At 37.4% G+C, this 21553-nt stretch overlaps 1 protein-coding gene across 6 annotated transcripts in view; it reads right to left on the bottom strand.

The window, feature by feature from the left end:
• Positions 1-1231: 1231 nt before the first annotated feature.
• The window catches only part of myt1lb (myelin transcription factor 1-like, b), a 214197-nt gene continuing 193875 nt past the window's right edge, over positions 1232-21553 (bottom strand). For 5 of the 6 annotated variants that reach the window (XM_067456212.1, XM_067456211.1, XM_067456214.1 and 2 more), the window contains 8 exons: positions 14798-14860; positions 14397-14480; positions 13274-13495; positions 8239-8330; positions 7829-7932; positions 6156-6203; positions 4993-5052; positions 1232-2531 (listed from right to left, as the gene is read on the bottom strand). In XM_067456212.1, the coding sequence (XP_067312313.1) occupies positions 2391-2531; positions 4993-5052; positions 6156-6203; positions 7829-7932; positions 8239-8330; positions 13274-13495; positions 14397-14480; positions 14798-14860 (814 nt within the window). In that variant the 3' untranslated portion in view covers positions 1232-2390. The remainder of the gene's footprint in view (positions 2532-4992; positions 5053-6155; positions 6204-7828; positions 7933-8238; positions 8331-13273; positions 13496-14396; positions 14481-14797; positions 14861-21553) is intronic. The other variant, XM_067456216.1, reaches the window with a different exon arrangement.

Consider the following 21553-nt stretch of genomic DNA (forward strand, 5'->3'; position numbering starts at 1 on the left):
GATCTGTGTTTTTAACACCAGTGTTTTTTTACACATTCTTATAACTGAGAGTTGATGTGATAATGCCTTATTTCGAATGTCCACTTTAGACATTCTACTAAATACAATTAACTTTGCAACTGCGTGTCATCTAGCAGTCATTAGAGTATTCTGCTTAATATCTGCTAATACTTTATTTTGATGCTAACCCAAACCCAACAGTCTACTGCAGTTGCAAACACTGTCAGAAGAAAAGGTACATTGCTGTCACTGGGGCGGTACCCTAAGGTACAAAACCGAAAAGGTACTACTATGTACCTTTAAGGTACTAATACGCACTCTTACAGTACTGATGTGTACCTTTTACGGTACTAATATGTACCATTTAGGCGTACCTTTTCACCATCTTTGTACCTTATCAGTTTTGTACCTTAGGGTACTGCCCCAGTGGCAGCACTGTACCTTTTTTTCTGAGAGTGAATGTACGAGTTAGGTCCTGTTTACACCTGGTTTTAGGATGTGTTTTGGTCAATCGGATCACAGGTAGACGAGGGAGACGCATTCCCGTTTACACCTGCCCTGCATCCCAATTCGCATACTATCCATCCTAAATAGTATTCGAAAATAGAATGAGTATGTCCCAAATCGTAGTATGTTGAAAAGAGTATTCCAAAGATTCCCGGATGGTTTACTTTTTCCGGTCCGAATTCGAAGTATGGATCGATGGGCACTCTAACGGCTGATATTGCCCACAACCCATTGCGAGTTGGACGAGGATTCGATTAGAACTACAAACGCGGATAAAAAGCGTTAAAAAACTACAAACATGACGGATGTTCGAGTCAGATGGTTGTGAAGTAGAGAAGTTTAGATAAAGGGGTTTGAGTGACCAACTATCAACTATTTATTCAGTCCTATCCACATTATATTTCACCTGCAGCAGCATTGTGAACTTGTTTAATGACACATTTGGCCATTAACTTTTAAATGCATCATTATATTTAAACTGCAAACACATGAGGAGAGTCTCGGACCCACAAAGACCCACACATGGCAGATCAACGAGCGGCTACATTTCTCTTCAATACGGTAGGATATTAAACTCAATGTGGAGGATTTGAACTGAGACGAATCTGACGATGATTGACAGGGCAGATAAACGGTGACGGGATGCACGTAACTAAGCCACAGTGTCCTTTAACGATGGCGAAGTAGTATGTCCCAAAGCTTGCATACTTTTCATGCTACACCCAAAAGTATATACCTTTTCTTCACAAAAAAAGAGTACATACTTTTAGGACGTAGTATAAGTAGGTGAATTGGGACGCAGCACTGGTGTTTTAATCCGTCTCTTTTGGCCACTTTCAACCACTTCTGTCCTGATTTCTTTGAGGGGAGGGTAAATGTGTGGGCTTTTTCAGATCTTTTGATCTAATGGACAAAATAAGCTCACACAATTTACATATGAATGCGACGGGAGACAACGGCAAAACACACAGAGAGCATCAGCCTTCGTTTCTGTTCGAGCCGAACGCTGTGAGTGTGTGTTAGAAATCAGGAATGGTGAGAGAAATACTTGGTATGTTATTAATCTTCAAACTGAACTTGGGTCTCCAGCCGACAAAGTTTAAATTCCATCTGGCTAATGTTTACGCGTGAGGTCAGTAGGTGGAGAGTTGGCGTCTTTTGTGGCTGTTCAAACACATTTGACTACATGAGCGTTTACACTACAAAAGCAATCCGGTCGAATGCGTTTTCCACCACCTCTGGAAGTGATCGAAAGTGGACTAGCTTAAACCGTTTTAGACCCTGTTTACACCTGAATTTAGCATTGTCCACTTGTGATTCAATCGACCAAAACACATCTTAATATCAGGTGTAAGCAGGGCCTTAGTTAAAATGTAGTTGCAAAGTTACTTACAGTAAGTAGAATGCCTAAAGTGAAAAAAACGTGTAACCGTTAATATTACTGATAAAAAAACATCTTTCAGTAGATCTTTCACTGAGCCAACCTCTGTGATTTGAGCTCTCTATCTCAGCAAGCATCACAAACTAATATTCAGTAGTGGTTGCATTATTGTTGTATAATATACACTAGAAGGTGCATCAATGAGCAGCGAGAAGGATGATTCACGTTACAAAACGTACAAAATGTGAATGCTTTCAAAAACTATTTTGCAGATCATTCTTTTTTTTTTTTTTTTTTTAAGCAAGGCCAGAAAAATAAACGCAAAGAAAAAGGATGTTTAGTCAGCATAACACTTTTTAAAAGAACATGAATTTAACACTCTTCGATAAACTACAACAGCAAAGCGTGAGGCATCCCATATGATTATTATTTTTTCTTTCTGAAAGTGTCTTTTGTCCTGTGTTCCTTCGCTTTAGGAAAATGGCCCCTTCATTTTGAATTGCTAGACTTGAATGCCTTGTACTGCTTGTTTGATATTTTCTAGCAGGGCCTTGTTCTCTGCACTCTGATACTGATCTTGATTGCTGTACATGTCCGTTAGCGTGGTCACATATGCGTCAAAGCTCTGTTCGCTCATTGGCTCCTGTGAAACAGAGGAAAGCTCCTGTCAGATGAAATATAGTATGTGGAAGATGAAACAACACATGTATCTAGGTTGTACACTTAAAAAAATATATATTTCAGAAGATTCCCATCGGCAGATCATTTTGCTTGTTTTAAGCAAATACTCACTTCATTTTGATTTTATTTTAAATAAAACAAGGAAAAATATCTTGTCATTTTACTTATCTAGTAAATGCATCTTGGTTTAAGAATTTTTAGATATTTAGACTAGAAACAACACAAAATTACTAAGAAAGAAGAGCATTTTTTTGCAGTGTGGTGCAGATCTCACTCGCCAATGTCCACTGGCTTGTTTTGCTTACACTCGAAAGTGATCCAAATTCATCAGTTCACTTCAGCACAGGAACATGTGCTGCATATCAGGAACCAGATAGGCTTCATTTGTCAAAACAAAGATCTTACTTTATGGTTTTGTTAGTTAGGTAGATTGAAAGGTGGCTAATTCAAAGTCACAGTTGTGAAACGAAAGGACAACAATTCTTAAACTCAGAATTTGTCCAAATCTGATATGAATTATAGAGCTACAAACATCTTTATAGATAATGATGATGGAATAAACTTTTTTTATGTGGAATTTTGTGGTACTTTCATTCATTTATTTAATGTATTCAGTGTAAAAAAAAAAGTGTTTGGACTCATTTGCTAACATTTTTTTTTTTTTTTTAAATGGACCAACTGATTAAATATTAAAAAACATTATTACATCAAAATTAGTTAGTATTAGTAACACTGAACAACAAAAATGTATTCAGGCGGACATACCATGACTGTAAGATTAAATGGTAAGACTTTACAATACGGCTGCACTATTATGCATTAATTCATGCTTAACTAATGCACAGATAATCATGAGTTAATGTATTACTAATGGTGAACTAACACATTTATTAATGATTACTGCATCAGCAACTAATGAAGATTCATCATGATTAATAGATTAAGTAATCATTAAATTGTTATTAGTTAAATATGTCATAATGTATTAATTCCTTAATAGCATATTATATTAAGTAATAACGTTGTTATTATACCACAACTGGTCAAAGCCATGCATTTCAGCTTCCAGTCATCTGCTTTAATTAATCATTTGCTAATGATTTATAAAGGTATCATTATGTTATGACTTTACTTGTTGGGACACATGACTATTAACTATTTGATTAAGTAATATGTAATTGTGGTTATGAGTTTTGAATTAAATTTGAATTAGTTAATAGTCATGTGCCCCAACAAGTCAAGTCATAACATAATGATACCTTTATAAATCATTAGTGTGTATAAATATTATATGCTATTAAGGAATTAATACATTATGACACATTTAACTAATAACAATTTAATGATTAATTAATCTATTAAAGGGTTACTTCAGCGATTAGCATATGGCTTTGTATCAGTAGAAACCCTGGAGTATATTCAAATGATTGTGCTTTCCCCCCTCATATCCCCCTGAGACAAGAGATTTATGCATTTTATTTCTGGAAAAATTCCTCCTATGATGCAAATTGACGATATTTGCATCATAGGAGGAATGTTTGGCCAAAGGCTAAAGACTACAGCCAGCAGAGGGAGCCATTTCCGCATGTTTTGAACCCGCGCGTGAGGGATGGAGATCACACTCAGAGCTCAGCTCGCTGCTGCAGGCACTCATTTAAACAGAGCTATGCTGAGCAATGTAAGTCTTTTAACTTCTCAAATTAATTTCTATGAAAGTTAAGATTGCAAAGGCATGAACTGAAACGCGCCAGACTGAACACGCGTTGTGAATGTATGCCGCGAGTGTAGTCGCGATTACCTCAGCTCTCATCACGAGAGCTCAGCTCATTAATCTGACTCCTGCAGTTAGTGCTCAGTGCTGTGAGACTCGCGCGGTGACTCACTCATTATATTGAACAGACACGTTCAGTTTTTAATTGTAGTGTCTTCTCCAACTCAGTCACAGTAATCAAGTTGGTGGCTTTGGGAATGGCCTCACAGGGCAGCGAAGCATTCTGGGAATCGTAGTCTTTCATCCCCATGAGACAAAAATACATTTTCTGTCTTTTCTCAGTCTAGAAAGCACCAAATTCAAAAATAATTTCACATTTCTACTGCATTGATGACCCAGTTTAAATACAGATTCATCTTCCCAGCGCTCAAGTACCCCTTTAATCATGATGAATCTTCATTAGTTGCTGATGCAGTAATCATTAATAAATGGGTTAGTTCACCATTAGTAATACATTAGCTCATGATTATCTGTGCATTAGTTAAGCATGAATTAATGCATAGTGCACCCGTATTGTAAAGGGTTACAGATTAAATCATAATGTCTGTCACCATGACCAACACCAACAGCACTTTGACAGTTTAAATCGGACTGACATAATCAAAGCTTACAAATATTCATGGTGAGGGTAATAATTAAACTGTGGTCTTACTCTCTGATGCAACTGTAAACAGCTGTTGTGTCTAACTGGAGGCTCTTTGTGAAGTGATTTCTAGAGGGAAAAAAACAAAAGCATATTAGCTTACAGTGTTTAATATGCTCAATACATAAAAGATCTGGCCACTTGTATCTGAACACCCTGTCTAAGACAATGTCCGGATAACTTACCGGTATATTTTAAGGACATGAAAAGTGTATAAATAGTATGTGTGCAATCTTGTGGAATGTATATGCCAAAATGAGTTTTGCCGTGCATATGATACGCACTTTAAAGCGTATTATACGTACGAAATACCCACCCCACCACCCCCAACCTACCCAGAGCGTGTCATATGCACGCAAACAACTGCATAGCACGCCAAAACTCATTTTGGCATATACATTCCACGAGATTGCACTCGTACTTGATACGCATTACTATTTGATCGTGTTGAGATATTTGTATGTGATATATGTCTATTTTATGTGCATGCACTTTTTCCCACTATGTTTGACCTCATCAAGCTCATAATTTCAGCTCTGTTATAAAGGAACAAATCTGGTTTTGCTAAGATGTTGACCCCGAATAGTGTGAAGCTGTAGGATATTTGGTAGTTTTAGCTAGTTTGGCATACACCTTTAACCCTATATTGTTTAACCAAAGATATTTTTAATATAACAAGGAGAAACAACTGTTTATTAATATTTCATAAAAGCCTTGAAGGATACAACTAGATTTGGTATCTATTCCAATTAAAAGCATTTAAATTCCAAACCTATTGTGAATGGTGGAAGAAACTTTAGTGTTAATGATAAATAACTGTTCATACTTTACAAGGCTGTGGGATTGAGGGTCTGATTACAATTTTTTTTTTTTTTTTTTAAGCCTTTTAAAGATGTTTTCAGCTCAACCACCAGTTGACCCCCACAACTTTTGACGTATGTACTAGTTTAAAATGACCCCGGTTGTGCGATATTGCTAAAGCACAGGCTATTATGCTCGGTTTACTGAATGTGCAAAGAACTGCGGCCTACAAAAGCTCTTTCTTGATTTTTCCAATCTGGAAAAATTCTCTGTCCGACGGGGATGGCGGCCCTTACCATCTGGGGACATTAGCTAAACTGTTTATCAGTGAATGGCCAGCTCATGCAGGAGAGATTAATTTTGCTGTTCACCTTGTTTTCTTCCTCTAAGGACTTCAGATTAGACTCCATTGTGGTAATCTGTGGGACATGAATCAGCAGATTTGTTAATTCTGTTGTGATCATAACTTGAAACCATCATGTTTAAACTTAGACAATAAGCACACTCTGGGATTGAAATGTTAGATTTATTACACAATTTCTGCATTTACACTGTAAGGCCTATTATATATTTTCTGTAACATTATAAATGTCTTTACTGTCACATGATCAATTTTAAGCATTCTTGCTAAATAAAGTTATTAATTTCTTTAAAACAAACAACAATAAAAAAATACTTTTAAATAGTAGTGAATAAATCTCTCTCTCTCTCTCTCTCTCTCTCTCTCTCTCTCTCTCTCTCTCTCTCTCTCTCTCTCTATCTCTCTCTACTATATATATATATATATATATATATATATATATATATATATATATATATATATATATATATATATATATATATACACTGATCAGGCATAACATTATGACCACTGACAGGTGAAGTGAATAACACTGATTATCTCTTCATCACGGCACCTATTAGTGGGTGGGATATATTATTAGCTGCAATTTTGTCCTCATAGTTGATGTGTTAGAGGCAGAAAAAATGGGCAAGAGGAAGGATTTGAGCGTGTTTGCTAAGGGCCAAATTGTGATGGCTAGACGACTGGGTCAGAGCATCTCCAAAACTGCAGCTCTTGTGGGCTGTTCCCGGTCTGCAGTGGTCAGTATCTATCAAAAGTGCTCCAAGGAAGGAACAGTGGAGAACCGGCCACAGGGTCATGGGCGGCCAAGGCTCATTGATGCACGTGAGGAGCGAAGGCTGGGCCGTGTGGTCCGATCAAACAGACGAGCTACTGAAGCTCAAACTGCTCAAGAAGTTAATGCTGGTTCTGATAGAAAGGTGTCAGAATACACAGAGCATCTCAGTGTGTTTCTTACCTGAGGAACACATGGCCCCAGGATGCACTATGGGAAGAAGGTGAGCCGGCGGAGGCAGTGTAATGCTTTGGGCAATGTTCTGCTGGGAAACCTTGGGTCCTCCATCCATGTGGATGTTACTTTGACACGTCCCACCTACCGAAGCATTGCTGCAGACCATGTTCACCCTTTCATTGAAATAGTATTCCCTGATGGCTGTGGCTCTTCCAGCAGGATAATGCTCCTGACACAAAGCACAAATGCTTCCGGAATGGTTTAAAGAGCACAATAAGTTTGAGGTCTTGACTTCTCCCAGATCTCAATCCAATCGAGCATCTGTGGGATGTGCTGAACAAACAAGTCTGATACACTGAGGTCCCCAACTTGCAACTAACAGGACTTAAAGGATCTGCTGCTAACATATTGGTGTCAGATACAACAGCATACCTTCAGAGGTCTAGTGGAGTCCATGCCTCGACAGGTCGGGGCCGTTTTGGCAGCAAAAGTGGGACCAACACAATATTAGGACATTAGGTCATTATGTTATGCCTGATTGGTGTACATACAAGTAGAATAAAATCATACAAATTATATTTTACAATATAACTGTATTTTCAAAGATCAAATAAATACAGCCATCACAAGAGACTTCCTTGAAAAACATTAACAAAATCATAACTATTCCAAACTTTTGACCTCTCGTTCATACTTACATATGGAAATCATTCTATTAATACCCTTACCTGTGTTCTAAGTTTGATCATATCCGCCTCCACATGTGAATTTGATTCATGTAAATCTTTAATATCTTCATCCAGCTGTTTAACATCTGCATCACAGTCTAAACCTAGAGTGAGAACAGACAAACACCATATATAGCAGAAAAAGCAAATACACACCTGCACATAAAAACAGTCTATCATTTTACACTCTATAATTGTGCTCATGTTATGTGTTCGCATAAACTCTTGGTTGGTTCGAATTATTCCCAGGCATTAAAAACCACCTATGTGCACAGACATGCAGAGAATTGCAAGAACTCTCACAAACTGCATTTTTACTTGCATATTTTGGAGTTTAAGTGGAATGTCTTGGTGACTGGTTTTGTTTTGAGCTCTACAGTGTAATCTGAGATTTTTAAAAACATTTTTACCATTGCTTGTTTGCTGTTTTATTGTGAGCATCTCCACTCCTGATAGTCGTGCTTTCTTCATTGCCGCTGTGGCACGTGGGCAACCAGAGAGACTGCAAAGATGAGAGAGAGAGAGAAGAGAACGTGGAGCATGAAACATCACTGAAAAAAAGGTGTGTTGGATTTACATGATTTAATCATGTACATCAGTTCCACATGATTAGATTAAGATAAACTTCAACATCACGGAATTAAGTCATTTTTAAGTAACCAAAATGAGTGGTCTTAAATGATTTTAATATGGCTTCCTAACAACATGGTGTGCACAGGGAGGCTTGAGACCCTGCCTCTTTTATCAAATCACAAACTTATTATGTTTTTTGTATATTTTTGTGGTTACTTGTCTGATTTATAACACTGCGCTGGCTAGCTTTCATTTAGTTAGCCAGTAATAGCACATAATGAACATGTCAAGTGCTATATATGAAAAGCTCTTTAATGACATGTGCTGTCTTAGTCTACAGCCTAAGCAATCGCTCCGCTCTTCTCCACTATGGTAACCCAGTATAATTTCAATTATTCCAACATAATTAAACATTAAACACTATTAAACAATATAAAGTCTCCCTCCCTATATATATATATATATATATATATATATATATATATATATATATATATATATATGTTGGCAGACCTTTAATCATTATTTGTGGTCAGTAATGTACTTGCTACACCCCTGACAGAGCAGCAGAGGGCACTCTCACCTAAATATTATACTGGACTTATGTGCTGTTTAGAATAGCACACTATCTTACTATTCTTACTGTCCACTATTCACTGCACAGTGTTAAAAAAAATTTTGTATGCATGAAACAACCCATAAATATAGTGTAGAATATATTATACAGTTGTGGTCAGAATTGTTGGCACCCCTGGTAATTATAATTTAAAGATGGCTGTAAAAATTAATCTGCATTGTCAATCCTTTTGATCTTTCATAAGAAAAAAAAATATACAAATCAACAGATAAAACATAAAAACCTGACGGCCTCTGCTAGAAATCTTATAATGGGCACGTGGTTGATCTTCCATCAGGACAATGATCTGAAACTAACATCAATATCAACACACAAATGTATGACTGGGCACAAAATGAAGCTTCTGCCAGTTCCCTGATGAGTGATGAACTGAAGAGAAGAGCTGAACCCTATATAAGATGAGTGATGAACTGAAGAGAAGAGCTGAACCCTATAGAAGATGAGTGATGAACTGAAGAGAAGAGCTGAACCCTATATAAGATGAGTGATGAACTGAAGAGAAGAGCTGAACCCTATAGAAGATGAGTGATGAACTGAAGAGAAGAGCTGAACCCTATAGAAGATGAGTGATGAACTGAAGAGAAGAGCTGAACCCTATAGAAGATGAGCGATGAACTGAAGAGAAGAGCTGAACCCTATAGAAGATGAGCGATGAACTGAAGAGAAGAGAAGAGCTGAAACCTATTGAAGATGAATGATGAACTGAAGAGAAGAGCTGAACCCTATAGAAGATGAGTGATGAACTGAAGAGAAGAGCTGAACCCTATAGAAGATGAGTGATGAACTGAAGAGAAGAGAAGAGCTGAAACCTATTGAAGATGAATGATGAACTGAAGAGAAGAGCTGAACCCTATAGAAGATGAGTGATGAACTGAAGAGAAGAGCTGAACCCTATAGAAGATGAGTGATGAACTGAAGAAAAGAGCTGAACCCTATATAAGATGAGTGATGAACTGAAGAGAAGAGCTGAACCCTATTGAAGATGAATGATGAACTGAAGAGAAGAGCTGAACCCTATAGAAGATGAGTGATGAACTGAAGAGAAGAGCTGAACCCTATAGAAGATGAGCGATGAACTGAAGAGAAGAGCTGAACCCTATAGAAGATGAGTGATGAACTGAAGAGAAGAGCTGAAACCTATTGAAGATGAATGATGAACTGAAGAGAAGAGCTGAACCCTATAGAAGATGAGTGATGAACTGAAGAGAAGAGCTGAACCCTATAGAAGATGAGTGATGAACTGAAGAGAAGAGCTGAAACCTATTGAAGATGAATGATGAACTGAAGAGAAGAGCTGAACCCTATAGAAGATGAATGATGAACTGAAGAGAAGAGCTGAAACCTATTGAAGATGAATGATGAACTGAAGAGAAAAGCTGAACCCTATAGAAGATGAGTGATGAACTGAAGAGAAGAGCTGAACCCTATAGAAGATGAGTGATGAACTGAAGAGAAGAGCTGAAACCTATTGAAGATGAATGATGAACTGAAGAGAAGAGCTGAACCCTATAGAAGATGAATGATAAACTGAAGAGAAGAGCTGAACCCTATAGAAGATGAGTGATGAACTGAAGAGAAGAGCTGAACCCTATAGAAGATGAGTGATGAACTGAAGAGAAGAGCTGAACCCTATAGAAGATGAGCGATGAACTGAAGAGAAGAGCTGAACCCTATAGAAGATGAGCGATGAACTGAAGAGAAGAGAAGAGCTGAACCCTATAGAAGATGAGTGATGAACTGAAGAGAAGAGAAGAGCTGAACCCTATAGAAGATGAGTGATGAACTGAAGAGAAGAGCTGAACCCTATAGAAGATGAGTGATGAACTGAAGAGAAGAGCTGAACCCTATAGAAGATGAGTGATGAACTGAAGAGAAGAGCTGAACCCTATAGAAGATGAGTGATGAACTGAAGAGAAGAGAAGAGCTGAACCCTATAGAAGATGATTGATAAACTGAAGAGAAGAGCTGAACCCTATAGAAGATGAGTGATGAACTGAAGAGAAGAGCTGAATCCTATAGAAGATGAGTGATGAACTGAAGAGAAGAGAATAGCTGAAGCCTATAGAAGATGAGTGATGAACTGAAGAGAAGAGCTGAACCCTATAGAAGATGAGTGATGATCTGAAGAGAAGAGCTGAATCCTATAGAAGATGAGTGATGAACTGAAGAGAAGAGAATAGCTGAAGCCTATAGAAGATGAGTGATGAACTGAAGAGAAGAGAAGAGCTGAACCCTATAGAAGATGAGTGATGAACTGAAGAGAAGAGCTGAATCCTATAGAAGATGAGTGATGAACTGAAGAGAAGAGAATAGCTGAAGCCTATAGAAGATGAGTGATGAACTGAAGAGAAGAGCTGAACCCTATAGAAGATGAGTGATGATCTGAAGAGAAGAGCTGAATCCTATAGAAGATGAGTGATGAACTGAAGAGAAGAGAATAGCTGAAGCCTATAGAAGATGAGTGATGAACTGAAGAGAAGAGAAGAGCTGAACCCTATAGAAGATGAGTGATGAACTGAAGAGAAGAGCTGAACCCTATAGATGATGAGTGGTGAACTGAAGAGAAGAGCTGAACCCTATAGAAGATGAGCGATGAACTGAAGAGAAGAGCTGAACCCTATAGAAGATGAGTGATGAACTGAAGAGAAGAGCTGAACCCTATAGAAGATGAGTGATGAACTGAAGAGAAGAGAAGAGCTGAACCCTATAGAAGATGAATGATGAACTGAAGAGAAGAGCTGAACCCTATAGAAGATGAGTGATGAACTGAAGAGAAGAGCTGAACCCTATGGAAGATGATTGATAAACTGAAGAGAAGAGCTGAACCCTATAGAAGATGAGTGATGAACTGAAGAGAAAAGCTGAACCCTATATAAGATGAGCGATGAACTGAAGAGAAGAGCTGAACCCTATGGAAGATGATTGATAAACTGAAGAGAAGAGCTGAACCCTATAGAAGATGAGTGATGAACTGAAGAGAAGAGCTGAACCCAATAGAAGATGAGTGATGAACTGAAGAGAAGAGCTGAACCCTATAGAAGATGAGCGATGAACTGAAGAGAAGAGCTGAACCCTATAGAAGATGAGTGATGAACTGAAGAGAAGAGAAGAGCTGAACCCAATAGAAGATGAGTGATGAACTGAAGAGAAGAGCTGAACCCTATAGAAGATGAGTGATGAACTGAAGAGAAGAGCTGAACCCAAAAGAAGATGAGGGATAAACTGAAGAGAAGAGCTGAACCCTATAGAAGATGAGTGATGAACTGAAGAGAAGAGCTGAACCCTATAGAAGATGAGTGATGAACTGAAGAGAAGAGCTGAACCCTATAGAAGATGAATGATGAACTGAAGAGAAGAGAAGAGCTGAACCCTATAGAAGATGAGTGGACTGCATTTATGGACTGCATGTGTGTATGGACTCCAACAATTTGTGTTGGATTTAGACTATAGGGAACAAATACACTCTACGCCATGCTGAGGGAATTCCTGTCTTAGTAGCTGTGCCTATGTGCATAGCATAATTTGACCCTATGGACTTACTTAGCCAGATGCACCAATCATTTACCAATCATCCTAACACCCATAGAGGCTGTCTAATGGTAGTATTCCCTCAAACATCACCCAATCTTTTGTGCTTTATGACAAAGAAAGTCCTGGCCTTTATAACCTTCTCCCTTCCTTGCGTGCCAGGCATTAGTCACATGAGGCCCAAGAGCAGAGCTCTAAGGTTTAGCTATGCCAACTACTCTACTTTTGCCCCATCACTACATCCAAGTGGAGCATACAGTATACGGAAACTACCCCAACAGTTGGAGGGAAAGTGTTCTCATCCTGTCTGGACTATATAAGGTGAATTACCTCTGCTTGTAAGGTTCTACGTGCATCGATTAAGGTGCCAATGGGGAGCGGAGGACCCTACTTTAAAAACCCCAGACAGCACTCATCTTGGACCAGTTATACCACACAATTATAATTGAAGTACAGTAATGACAGAGTTTATACCAAATTATTCAGACAACGGTCATGCTGATGGTGTCTCCGTAAAGTCAATCCAAGACACAGTGTTGAGTTCCACTCCGAAAGAGAATCTCTCTTCATGTAATCTTAATGTTATATTTTGTTGTATTCCTCAAAATAAAGCTGATATGGACCCTACTTTATCATTTTTTATCTTAACTATCTATCAGTGAGACAGTCAGTGAGGCAAATAATTTTCTCTGCAAATAAAGAAGCACCTTCTGTGGGTCAAGAAACTGCCGCTGACGTGTCCAGAGCCGTCACAGCCCGGGGTGGGACACGACATGCCGTCCGCCTTCCCAGCCTTCCATGTGAACTGGGAGCCATTGATGTATCCATCCTTCTGCCGTTTGGCCGCTAGAGGACAGCCTGAAGCGCTGCGGTGGGACGCATATTTACCCGTTATGTGACCCTGGCCATCACAGCCTGGCACCGGACACCTGCACAAGCACAAACAAACTGTTTTACTGTACTGGGATCTTTTTCAGATAAAGGAAATACATGTTATTTTACTTCAGCTGTACTATAGTAACTAAAGCACGAGTTTGCACCAGGGTTATTAACTAAAACTATAAAACCATAAAAAACTTAAACTTATCTTAAACTTATTTGATTTCAGCTAGTTGCCAAGGCAACATTTCTCATTTTAAGTGGTAGGCTACAATACCTAAAACTATTAAAAATGGTTTTGAATGAAATAAAATTAATAAAAGTAATATTGACAAAACAACCAATAAAACAACAAAACAATACATTTACTAAAACTTTGACTAAAATTAAATTAAAAAAATAAAATTTAACACATCTATAAACAAAAAATAAGCAAATGCATAACCTAATTAAAAACTGATGTCTTTAATATTACTTTTTTGTAACATTTGTTAATTTTAGTTCATTTTAACTACATTAGTCAACAAGAACTAACAATAAACAATACTTCTAAAAAGTATTTCCTATTGTTAGTTAATATTACTTTCAACATTTAGAAATACATTATTAAAATGGAAAAAGTTGATATTATTTAATGAACCTGAGCTGACATGAACTAACAATGAACAGCTGATTTTTATTAACTAACATAAACCATTGTTAGTTAAAGTTTATTTAATACATTTACTAAAGTTATCTAATGGAAACTTATTGTACCTTAAGTGTTACCTTCTCTTATTAGTTTATCTTTCTGATTTATTTATATTAATGTTAAATATGGGTTACTACAAACTGAGCTGGTAAGCACAACTTGCTAGCAATGATTATATTTGCAATATTCCCATCCAGGGATGGATATAATTAATGCTTTTTTGTCTTTTTACAGCAGACTGAGCTCTTTCACTGGAGTACCTGATCGGCTCCTGGTCCTCCTTGTCCTCTTTACTGTGTGTCATTTTTATCCCAGTCTTCCGAGCACGTGGACATCCTGACAAACTGGGGAAAGACAAGCGGTTGTTCCTTAAGCTCTTGTGAAAAAGAAGTACACTTTACAATGCATTTAAAATGAGTACTTATTATAATAATGTAAATAAGTGGAATGACAATAGATTATTAAAACAATGATTTAAAATGTATTTGAAGCACTTTTTAAAAGTGTACTTAAGTGTGATAAAAAAACGTAGCCATGAAAGTGTACACTAAGTAGACGCAAGTGGCCTTTTATTTCATTAATATTATCTGCAATAAAAATAAAATAAAAATTATGATACACTTAAATGAACTTCTTTCACATGGAAGTGTGTTCACATTACCTTCTGTGTGAAGCGTAGTTGCCAGTGATATGTCCCGAGCCATCACAGCCCGGGGTCGGGCACCTGGGACAGAAATACACCCTGTTACTGCCCAGCATGCACAAGAACAGCCCTGACGTTACATTATCAGTGTGAAACAAGCATTAACTCACACAACAGCCTTTCAACAGCAAAACTCCTGAAGGACAAATGATGGGAAAGAAGCTCATTGAGTCACAAGAATGAGTCATACTCATTGAGTATACAAAATAATGAGCTCACAATTTAAAGGGTTAGTTCACCCAAAAAATTTAATGATCCCATGATTTACTCATGAACCCATGAACCCCCCAGCCATGTGGAGCAGTTATATGATGGATATATGCACTTTTATTGACTTTAAAAACAAGACAACAATTCACTGCCGTTATAAAGCTTGGATTAGACATTTTTAATATAACTCTGATTGTGTCCATCTGAATGAAGAATGTCATATACACCTAGGATGACTTAAAGGTGGGTAAATCCTGGAATCATTACATTTTTGGGTCACATTCCTGCTGCAAGCTTCTTTATAACTATCCTCAGTGGTTTTAACACACACTCCTTTCGAGTCATTATATGCCATCAAATCAAAGTCACAGAGGCAAGTCAATTCTCAGGAGCTTCTGTAAGTTCTAAGAAAACTTTCATAAATAATATGATTCAAAGCTTCAATCCTTGCCATCTACCTCAGAACATGTGCTAAAATATTAAGAGAAACTCATATGTGTCATTCTCAGGACACTGTGTCCCTGTGACTTATTATTTGACTACTATTACCATGTGAGATATTACTTCATAGAGCACATTACACTGGTGAAATAGCATGACAAATTACTTTATTTCAAACCACTCAGAAAACATAGGAATACGCACAAAATAGACTTCAACATTTTCGAGAACCGACAATTATGACCTGAAACACAGGGATGTAAATACAAGGCACAAACAAAGGGATCTAGATGAACACAGGTGACCAGAATCTAATCAATGATTAAGGATAGAAACAAACTAGAGCGGGAATGAGTAACTAAAAGAACTAATGTTAAACACAGACAAACGGGGACAGAGCAGAACAAAGCCATAACAGGATATATGTTACACAGATTTTGTTAAATAATTTTTTTTTAGACAAAATATATATTTTTCAAGCATAACATTATGACTGATTATCGCTTCATTCTAGCCCCTTTCACACTGCGATTCCGGCAAATACACAGATAATGCGACCCGGCATTTGTTACCGGGCCTTTCACACACAACGCTTAACGGTCCCGGATCGAGTTGACACGTGACATCCGGATGTGATGTATAACGGCGAGCGATCTCAGCTTCAGCGCGGATAGTAAGGAGCTCCGTGGTCTCGACTTGTGTCCAGTTTGCACACATTTCTGCTTGTTTAATTTTTAGTTTCTTTTGTATACGAACACTCTCTGCGTTTAAAACACAGACTAGCTCTTCTGGCACTGCAGGGTTGTATTATTGAAAAAACAAGCTCTAGGAGTCGCACGATAACTACGTACACGTTGCGGCATTAGTTTCGGCTTTTGTTCACACAGCGCTCGTCCCGGATCAAACCCCGCAATATTACTAGGTCCCCGACCCGGGTCGAATTCTGTAATCAATCCCGGGACGTGGTTGCTTTCACACAGAAGGCGACCCGGCAATGTTCCGGGAATATTGCGGGTCCGACGTGCAGTGTGAAAGGGGCTTATGGCACCTGTTAGTGGGTGGGATATATTAGGCAGTAAGTGAACATTTTGTCCTCAAAGTTTTGGTGTTAGAAGCAGGAAAAATGGGCAAGCATAAGGATATGAGCGAGTTTGATAAGGGCCAAATTGTGAGTCGGGTACCCCTATCTGAGATGGAAGAGATAGAGTAGGTACGCAATGTCTCCTGGACCTTTCAAGTTGGTCTAGGACGGGCTCCTGTAGGGGACGTTACCTTTGCCCCACAGGGCCTCGCTACTCTTTGCACACAAGCAGAATGAAGTGAAGCACACTGTTCTCCTTTTCCAATCTCTTCCAGTCAGACAGCCCCAACCAAAAATAATAATCAACAGATGCATAAGAAATAGAAATATACAGTTGTAAAGAGAATTAAAAAATATAAAACGATGAACCAAAGATAAGAACAAAGATGAACTAAAACAGTTATAAAAAGAATAAAAAGATGATGCATAGATAAGATAAGGTGGAATCAGTCGGACGTACAGAGGTACAGAGCTCATTCAGTAAATGCACAGCTAAACAGATGTGTTTTGAGTCTGGATTTGAATGTGGCTACTTTTGGAGCACATCTGGGGCCTGTACCATGAAGCTGGTTTAGCTGGCTAGCCAGATTTGTTTAAGCTTAGTTTGTGCCAATCCTGGGTTTTAGGTACCATTAAAGTGGTTTGGCTTTTAGCAGTGTTCATCGCCATAGTAACTTATGCTCCACAACTAACCTGCTCCAGGGCAGGTTATGTTCTGGATTAGAGATCTCAACCTGAAATTGGACCAATCAGCTGAGAGTAAAGTTACACACCTCTGATGCAATACCTGTGTCTGCTCCAAATTAAAGGTCACTACATAGCAAATGGTTTTTAAAGACTAAAGCATCTGTCTTTTAACAATGCTTATTTATAATAATATTAATTTTGAATGATTTAGATATCATTTATGTAATTATTATACCTTTAATCAATGACACATTTATCATTTTAGTTAATCAATCATCAGTGGTGGAATGTAACGAAGTACAAATACTTTGTTACTTTACTTAAGTACATTTTTTAAACTTTTTTTTTTAAACATTTTTTAAAAGTTAAACTTTACTTAAGTAGAATAAATTGTGCATACTTTTTACTTTTACTTCGTTACATTTTGCAGCAAATATTTTACTTTCTACTCCACTACATTTCTACAATGTTTCGTTACATTTTCTGATCAGTTTCAGGGCTCAACATTAAGGCTTGCCCGGATAATAATATATAATGTACGTTATTAGCTAATGATGTGACGGTTGCGCTGTTGAGGCTCGCGCAGCCTCTCGAGGAGAAATGGAAACAAATCAGCCCCGCTCACACAAAGAAACTAATATAACTTTAAACTTTAATATAGTAAAATACTATATTAAAAATTCAAAATGTTTTAGTTTTTATATTTTATAACAGTTAAAAAAACATCACATGACACGACCAACGAGTGTAGTTTTCCTGAATACCATCACGACAGAAAATGTGACACTGATTTCATTTGACAGTTCCATAAGCAATTAATTTACATCAAGTCACTTACATTTTACTGATTACTCATTTGCTTTTGTTCTATTTCAGCAGCGAAAATATTTCCAAGATCAGATTTCCACATCCGAACCATAACGTATTTCACAGCAACAGTGCGTTACTGAATCAAAGATTCAATGCCCTATTCATAAACGACAGCCTCATTTATGAACGAATCAGCCGTTTGAACGAATCAACTCAATGACTCTCTCATAAGGATTCACCTGCCGCCATCTACTGGTGGTTTAGTTAACTTTTTTTAGTTAAAACAATCTCATAGCATTATTTAGTGCAGTTGTAATTTTTCAGTATTCATTATTTAATTTGATTGGTAACAACCCTATTGTATCTTATTCTAATTTAATTTATTAATCAAATATATAAATATATAAATATAAAGAATATAAAGGGAAAGCTGAAGCAAAGCCTATATTTAATAAGATTAGGGGAAAATGTCCTTTATAAAAGGTAAAAATATCATAAATATGAAGATTTAAATACATCAAAGCTGATGAGAATGTTGCTTCAGAAAAATGACATTTAACTTTGCAGATAACCAGAATTGTAAGTCAGAATGTAAACTGGGCAACAGATGGTAAGAACAATTACATTAACCCAAAACGAACTCAATTAAAATGCCACCGCTCATACTGTTTTCATCTTTTTAATTTTTAGAATTAGACATTAAGAGAATACATTTTTATGCAAGTACTTTTACTTTTAATACTTAAAGTACATTTAAAATCAGGTACTTTTTACTTTTTACTTAAGTAGGGTTGTTGTTGCAGTACTTCTACTTTTACTAAAGTAAATATATTTCTGGTTACTTGTACTTTTACTTCAGTACTGAGATTCAGTACTTCCTCCACCACTGTCAATCATTAACCGTGGCTGGCATAATAGCTAAAAGTGGAGTCAATTCCTCGACAGGTCATGTTTTAGAAACAAAATGAAGACCAACACAATATTAGGAATGAAGAGGGTCATAATGTTATGCCTGATTAGTGTGTATCTGAAAATATTTACCACAAATATAATCCACTTAAAATTTTGAACAATCCACTTAGAACACCCTAGCAACCGCCTAGCAACCAACCAGAATACCTTAGCAACTGCCTCAACACACCTTAGCAACCGGGCCCCGAGTTTTGCCACAGCAAGCAACACTCACAATTTCTTCAGGAGTTGTACATTCTAGTTTTAAAATAGCATTCTTCTTTACTGTGATGTATGTGCTACTGCACCTTCAGTTCGACCCTGATATACTGTGACATTTCCCCCATGAAAACAATGGGTTGACCTTTATGACATCATATGAGGGAGTGACATCATCAGTCTTTTTGACCACATGCTTTAAACAGAGATAAGTTTCTCTTACAGTCCTAATCTGCATTTACACTTAAATTATCAACACTTGTGAAAAAGAAGTACACATACAGTTATGTTCAAAATAATAGCAGTGTGTTTAAAAAAAGTGAGTAAAGCCTAAAATCCTTATAATAACGTTTATTTCAATACACGCAAATGCATTGGGAACACTGCAGATTCTATTTTAAATCAAAACATGAAGAAAAATGTATCAAATTTGTTATTACTTTACAGAAAGTGAAGAAAAATGAATATTAGGCTATTCAAAAAAATAGCAGTGTTTGCATTTTTCTTTACAAAGTCAAACATTTACTATATAAACTGAAAAATGCTTCATGATTTAGCTTTCTTGTCAATGACTGAACTAATATGTAGTTGTATAACCACGGTTTCTGAGAACTGCTTGCATGGAGTCAATCAACTTCTGGCACCTGTGAACAGGTATTCCAGACCAGGATGATTGCACTACATACCACAATTCTGTAACTGCATTACTTGGTTTTGCCTCAGAAATAGCACTTTTGAATGTCACCCCACAAGTTTTCTATTGAATTAAGGTCCGGGGATTGGGCTGGCCACTCCATAACATTAATCTTGTTGGTCTGTTGAACCAAGATGCTGCTCGCTTACTGGTGTGTTTGGGGCCATTGTCTTGTTGAAACACCCATTTCAAGTGCATTTCCTCTTCAGCATAAGGCAACATGACCTCTATAAGTATTTTGATACACTCAAACTGATCCATGATCCCTGGAATGCGATAACTAGGCCCAACACCATAGTATGAGAAACATCCCCATATCATGCTTCACTGTCTTCAGAATGTACTGTGGCTTGAATTCAGTATTTGGGGGTCGTCTGACAAATTGTCTGTGGCCCTTAGACCCAAAAAGAACAATCTTGCTTTCATCAGTCCACAATATATTGCGTCATTCCTCTTTAGGCTAGTCAACGTGTTCTTTGGCAAATTGTAACCTCTTCACCACGTTGTTTTTTCAACAATGGGACTTTGCGGGGGCTTCTTGCCGAAAGCTTGGCTTGACATAGACGTCATCTTATTGTTACAGTGCTCACAGGTAACTTTAGACTTTCTTTGATCTCCCTGGAGCTGATCATTGGCTGAGTCTTTGCCATTTTGGCTATTCTTCGATCCATTCGAATGGTAGTAACCCGTTTTCTTCCATGTCTTTCTGGTTTTGGTTGCCATTTTAAAGCGTTTAATATCATTTTAGCTGAGCAGCATGTCATTTTTGCACTTCTTTATATGTTTGCCCCTCTCTAATCAACTTTTTAATCAAAGTACGCTGTTCTTCTGAACAATGTCTGGAACGACCCATTTTACTCCACTTGTTTGACATCAGTTTTTTCACAGAATGAATTATCTCTAAATGATTTCTAATTGAACCCCACACTGCTATTATTCTGAAAACGCCTTTTTCAATTAAAGATTCAATTACACAAAATCAGCAGCATGCATTTCATGACTTTTGGGTCTGTTGGTTTTCTATTACCTACTAGTAAAATATTTGCCATGTAGAAATATAATTTCTACCAAAAACAGTGATTTTTCTGTTAGTGATGTTGGACTGTATTAGTGTAACTCGATCTTAGCGCTGCATTCGATACTATTGATCACAATATTCTTCTGAATAGAATCGAAAATTATGTTGGCATTAGTGGAACTGCATTGGCATGGTTTAAATCGTACTTATCTGACCGTTATCAGTTTATAGCAGTAAATGAAGAGATGTCACACCGATCACAAGTTCAGTATGGAGTACCACAAGGCTCAGTGTTAGGACCGCTGCTCTTCACCCTGTATATGCTACCACTTGGAGATATCATTAGGAAGCATGGCGTTAGTTTTCATTCTTATGCTGACGATACTCAGCTCTATATTTCCTCACGCCCTTACGAAACCTACCAATTCACAAGATTAACGGAATGTATAGCTGATATAAAACACTCGATGAATAGTAATTTCCTGCAACTTAATTCAGATAAAACAGAGTTTTTAATTTTTGGACAGAAAAGCTCCACAAGTAGTAACTGAGAATACTGTCTAACACTTGATGAGTGCTCTGTCAAGCCCTCGTCGTCAGTGA

This window comes from Pseudorasbora parva, chromosome 10, assembly GCF_024679245.1.
Source record: "Pseudorasbora parva isolate DD20220531a chromosome 10, ASM2467924v1, whole genome shotgun sequence".
NCBI classification, from domain to species: domain Eukaryota; kingdom Metazoa; phylum Chordata; class Actinopteri; order Cypriniformes; family Gobionidae; genus Pseudorasbora; species Pseudorasbora parva.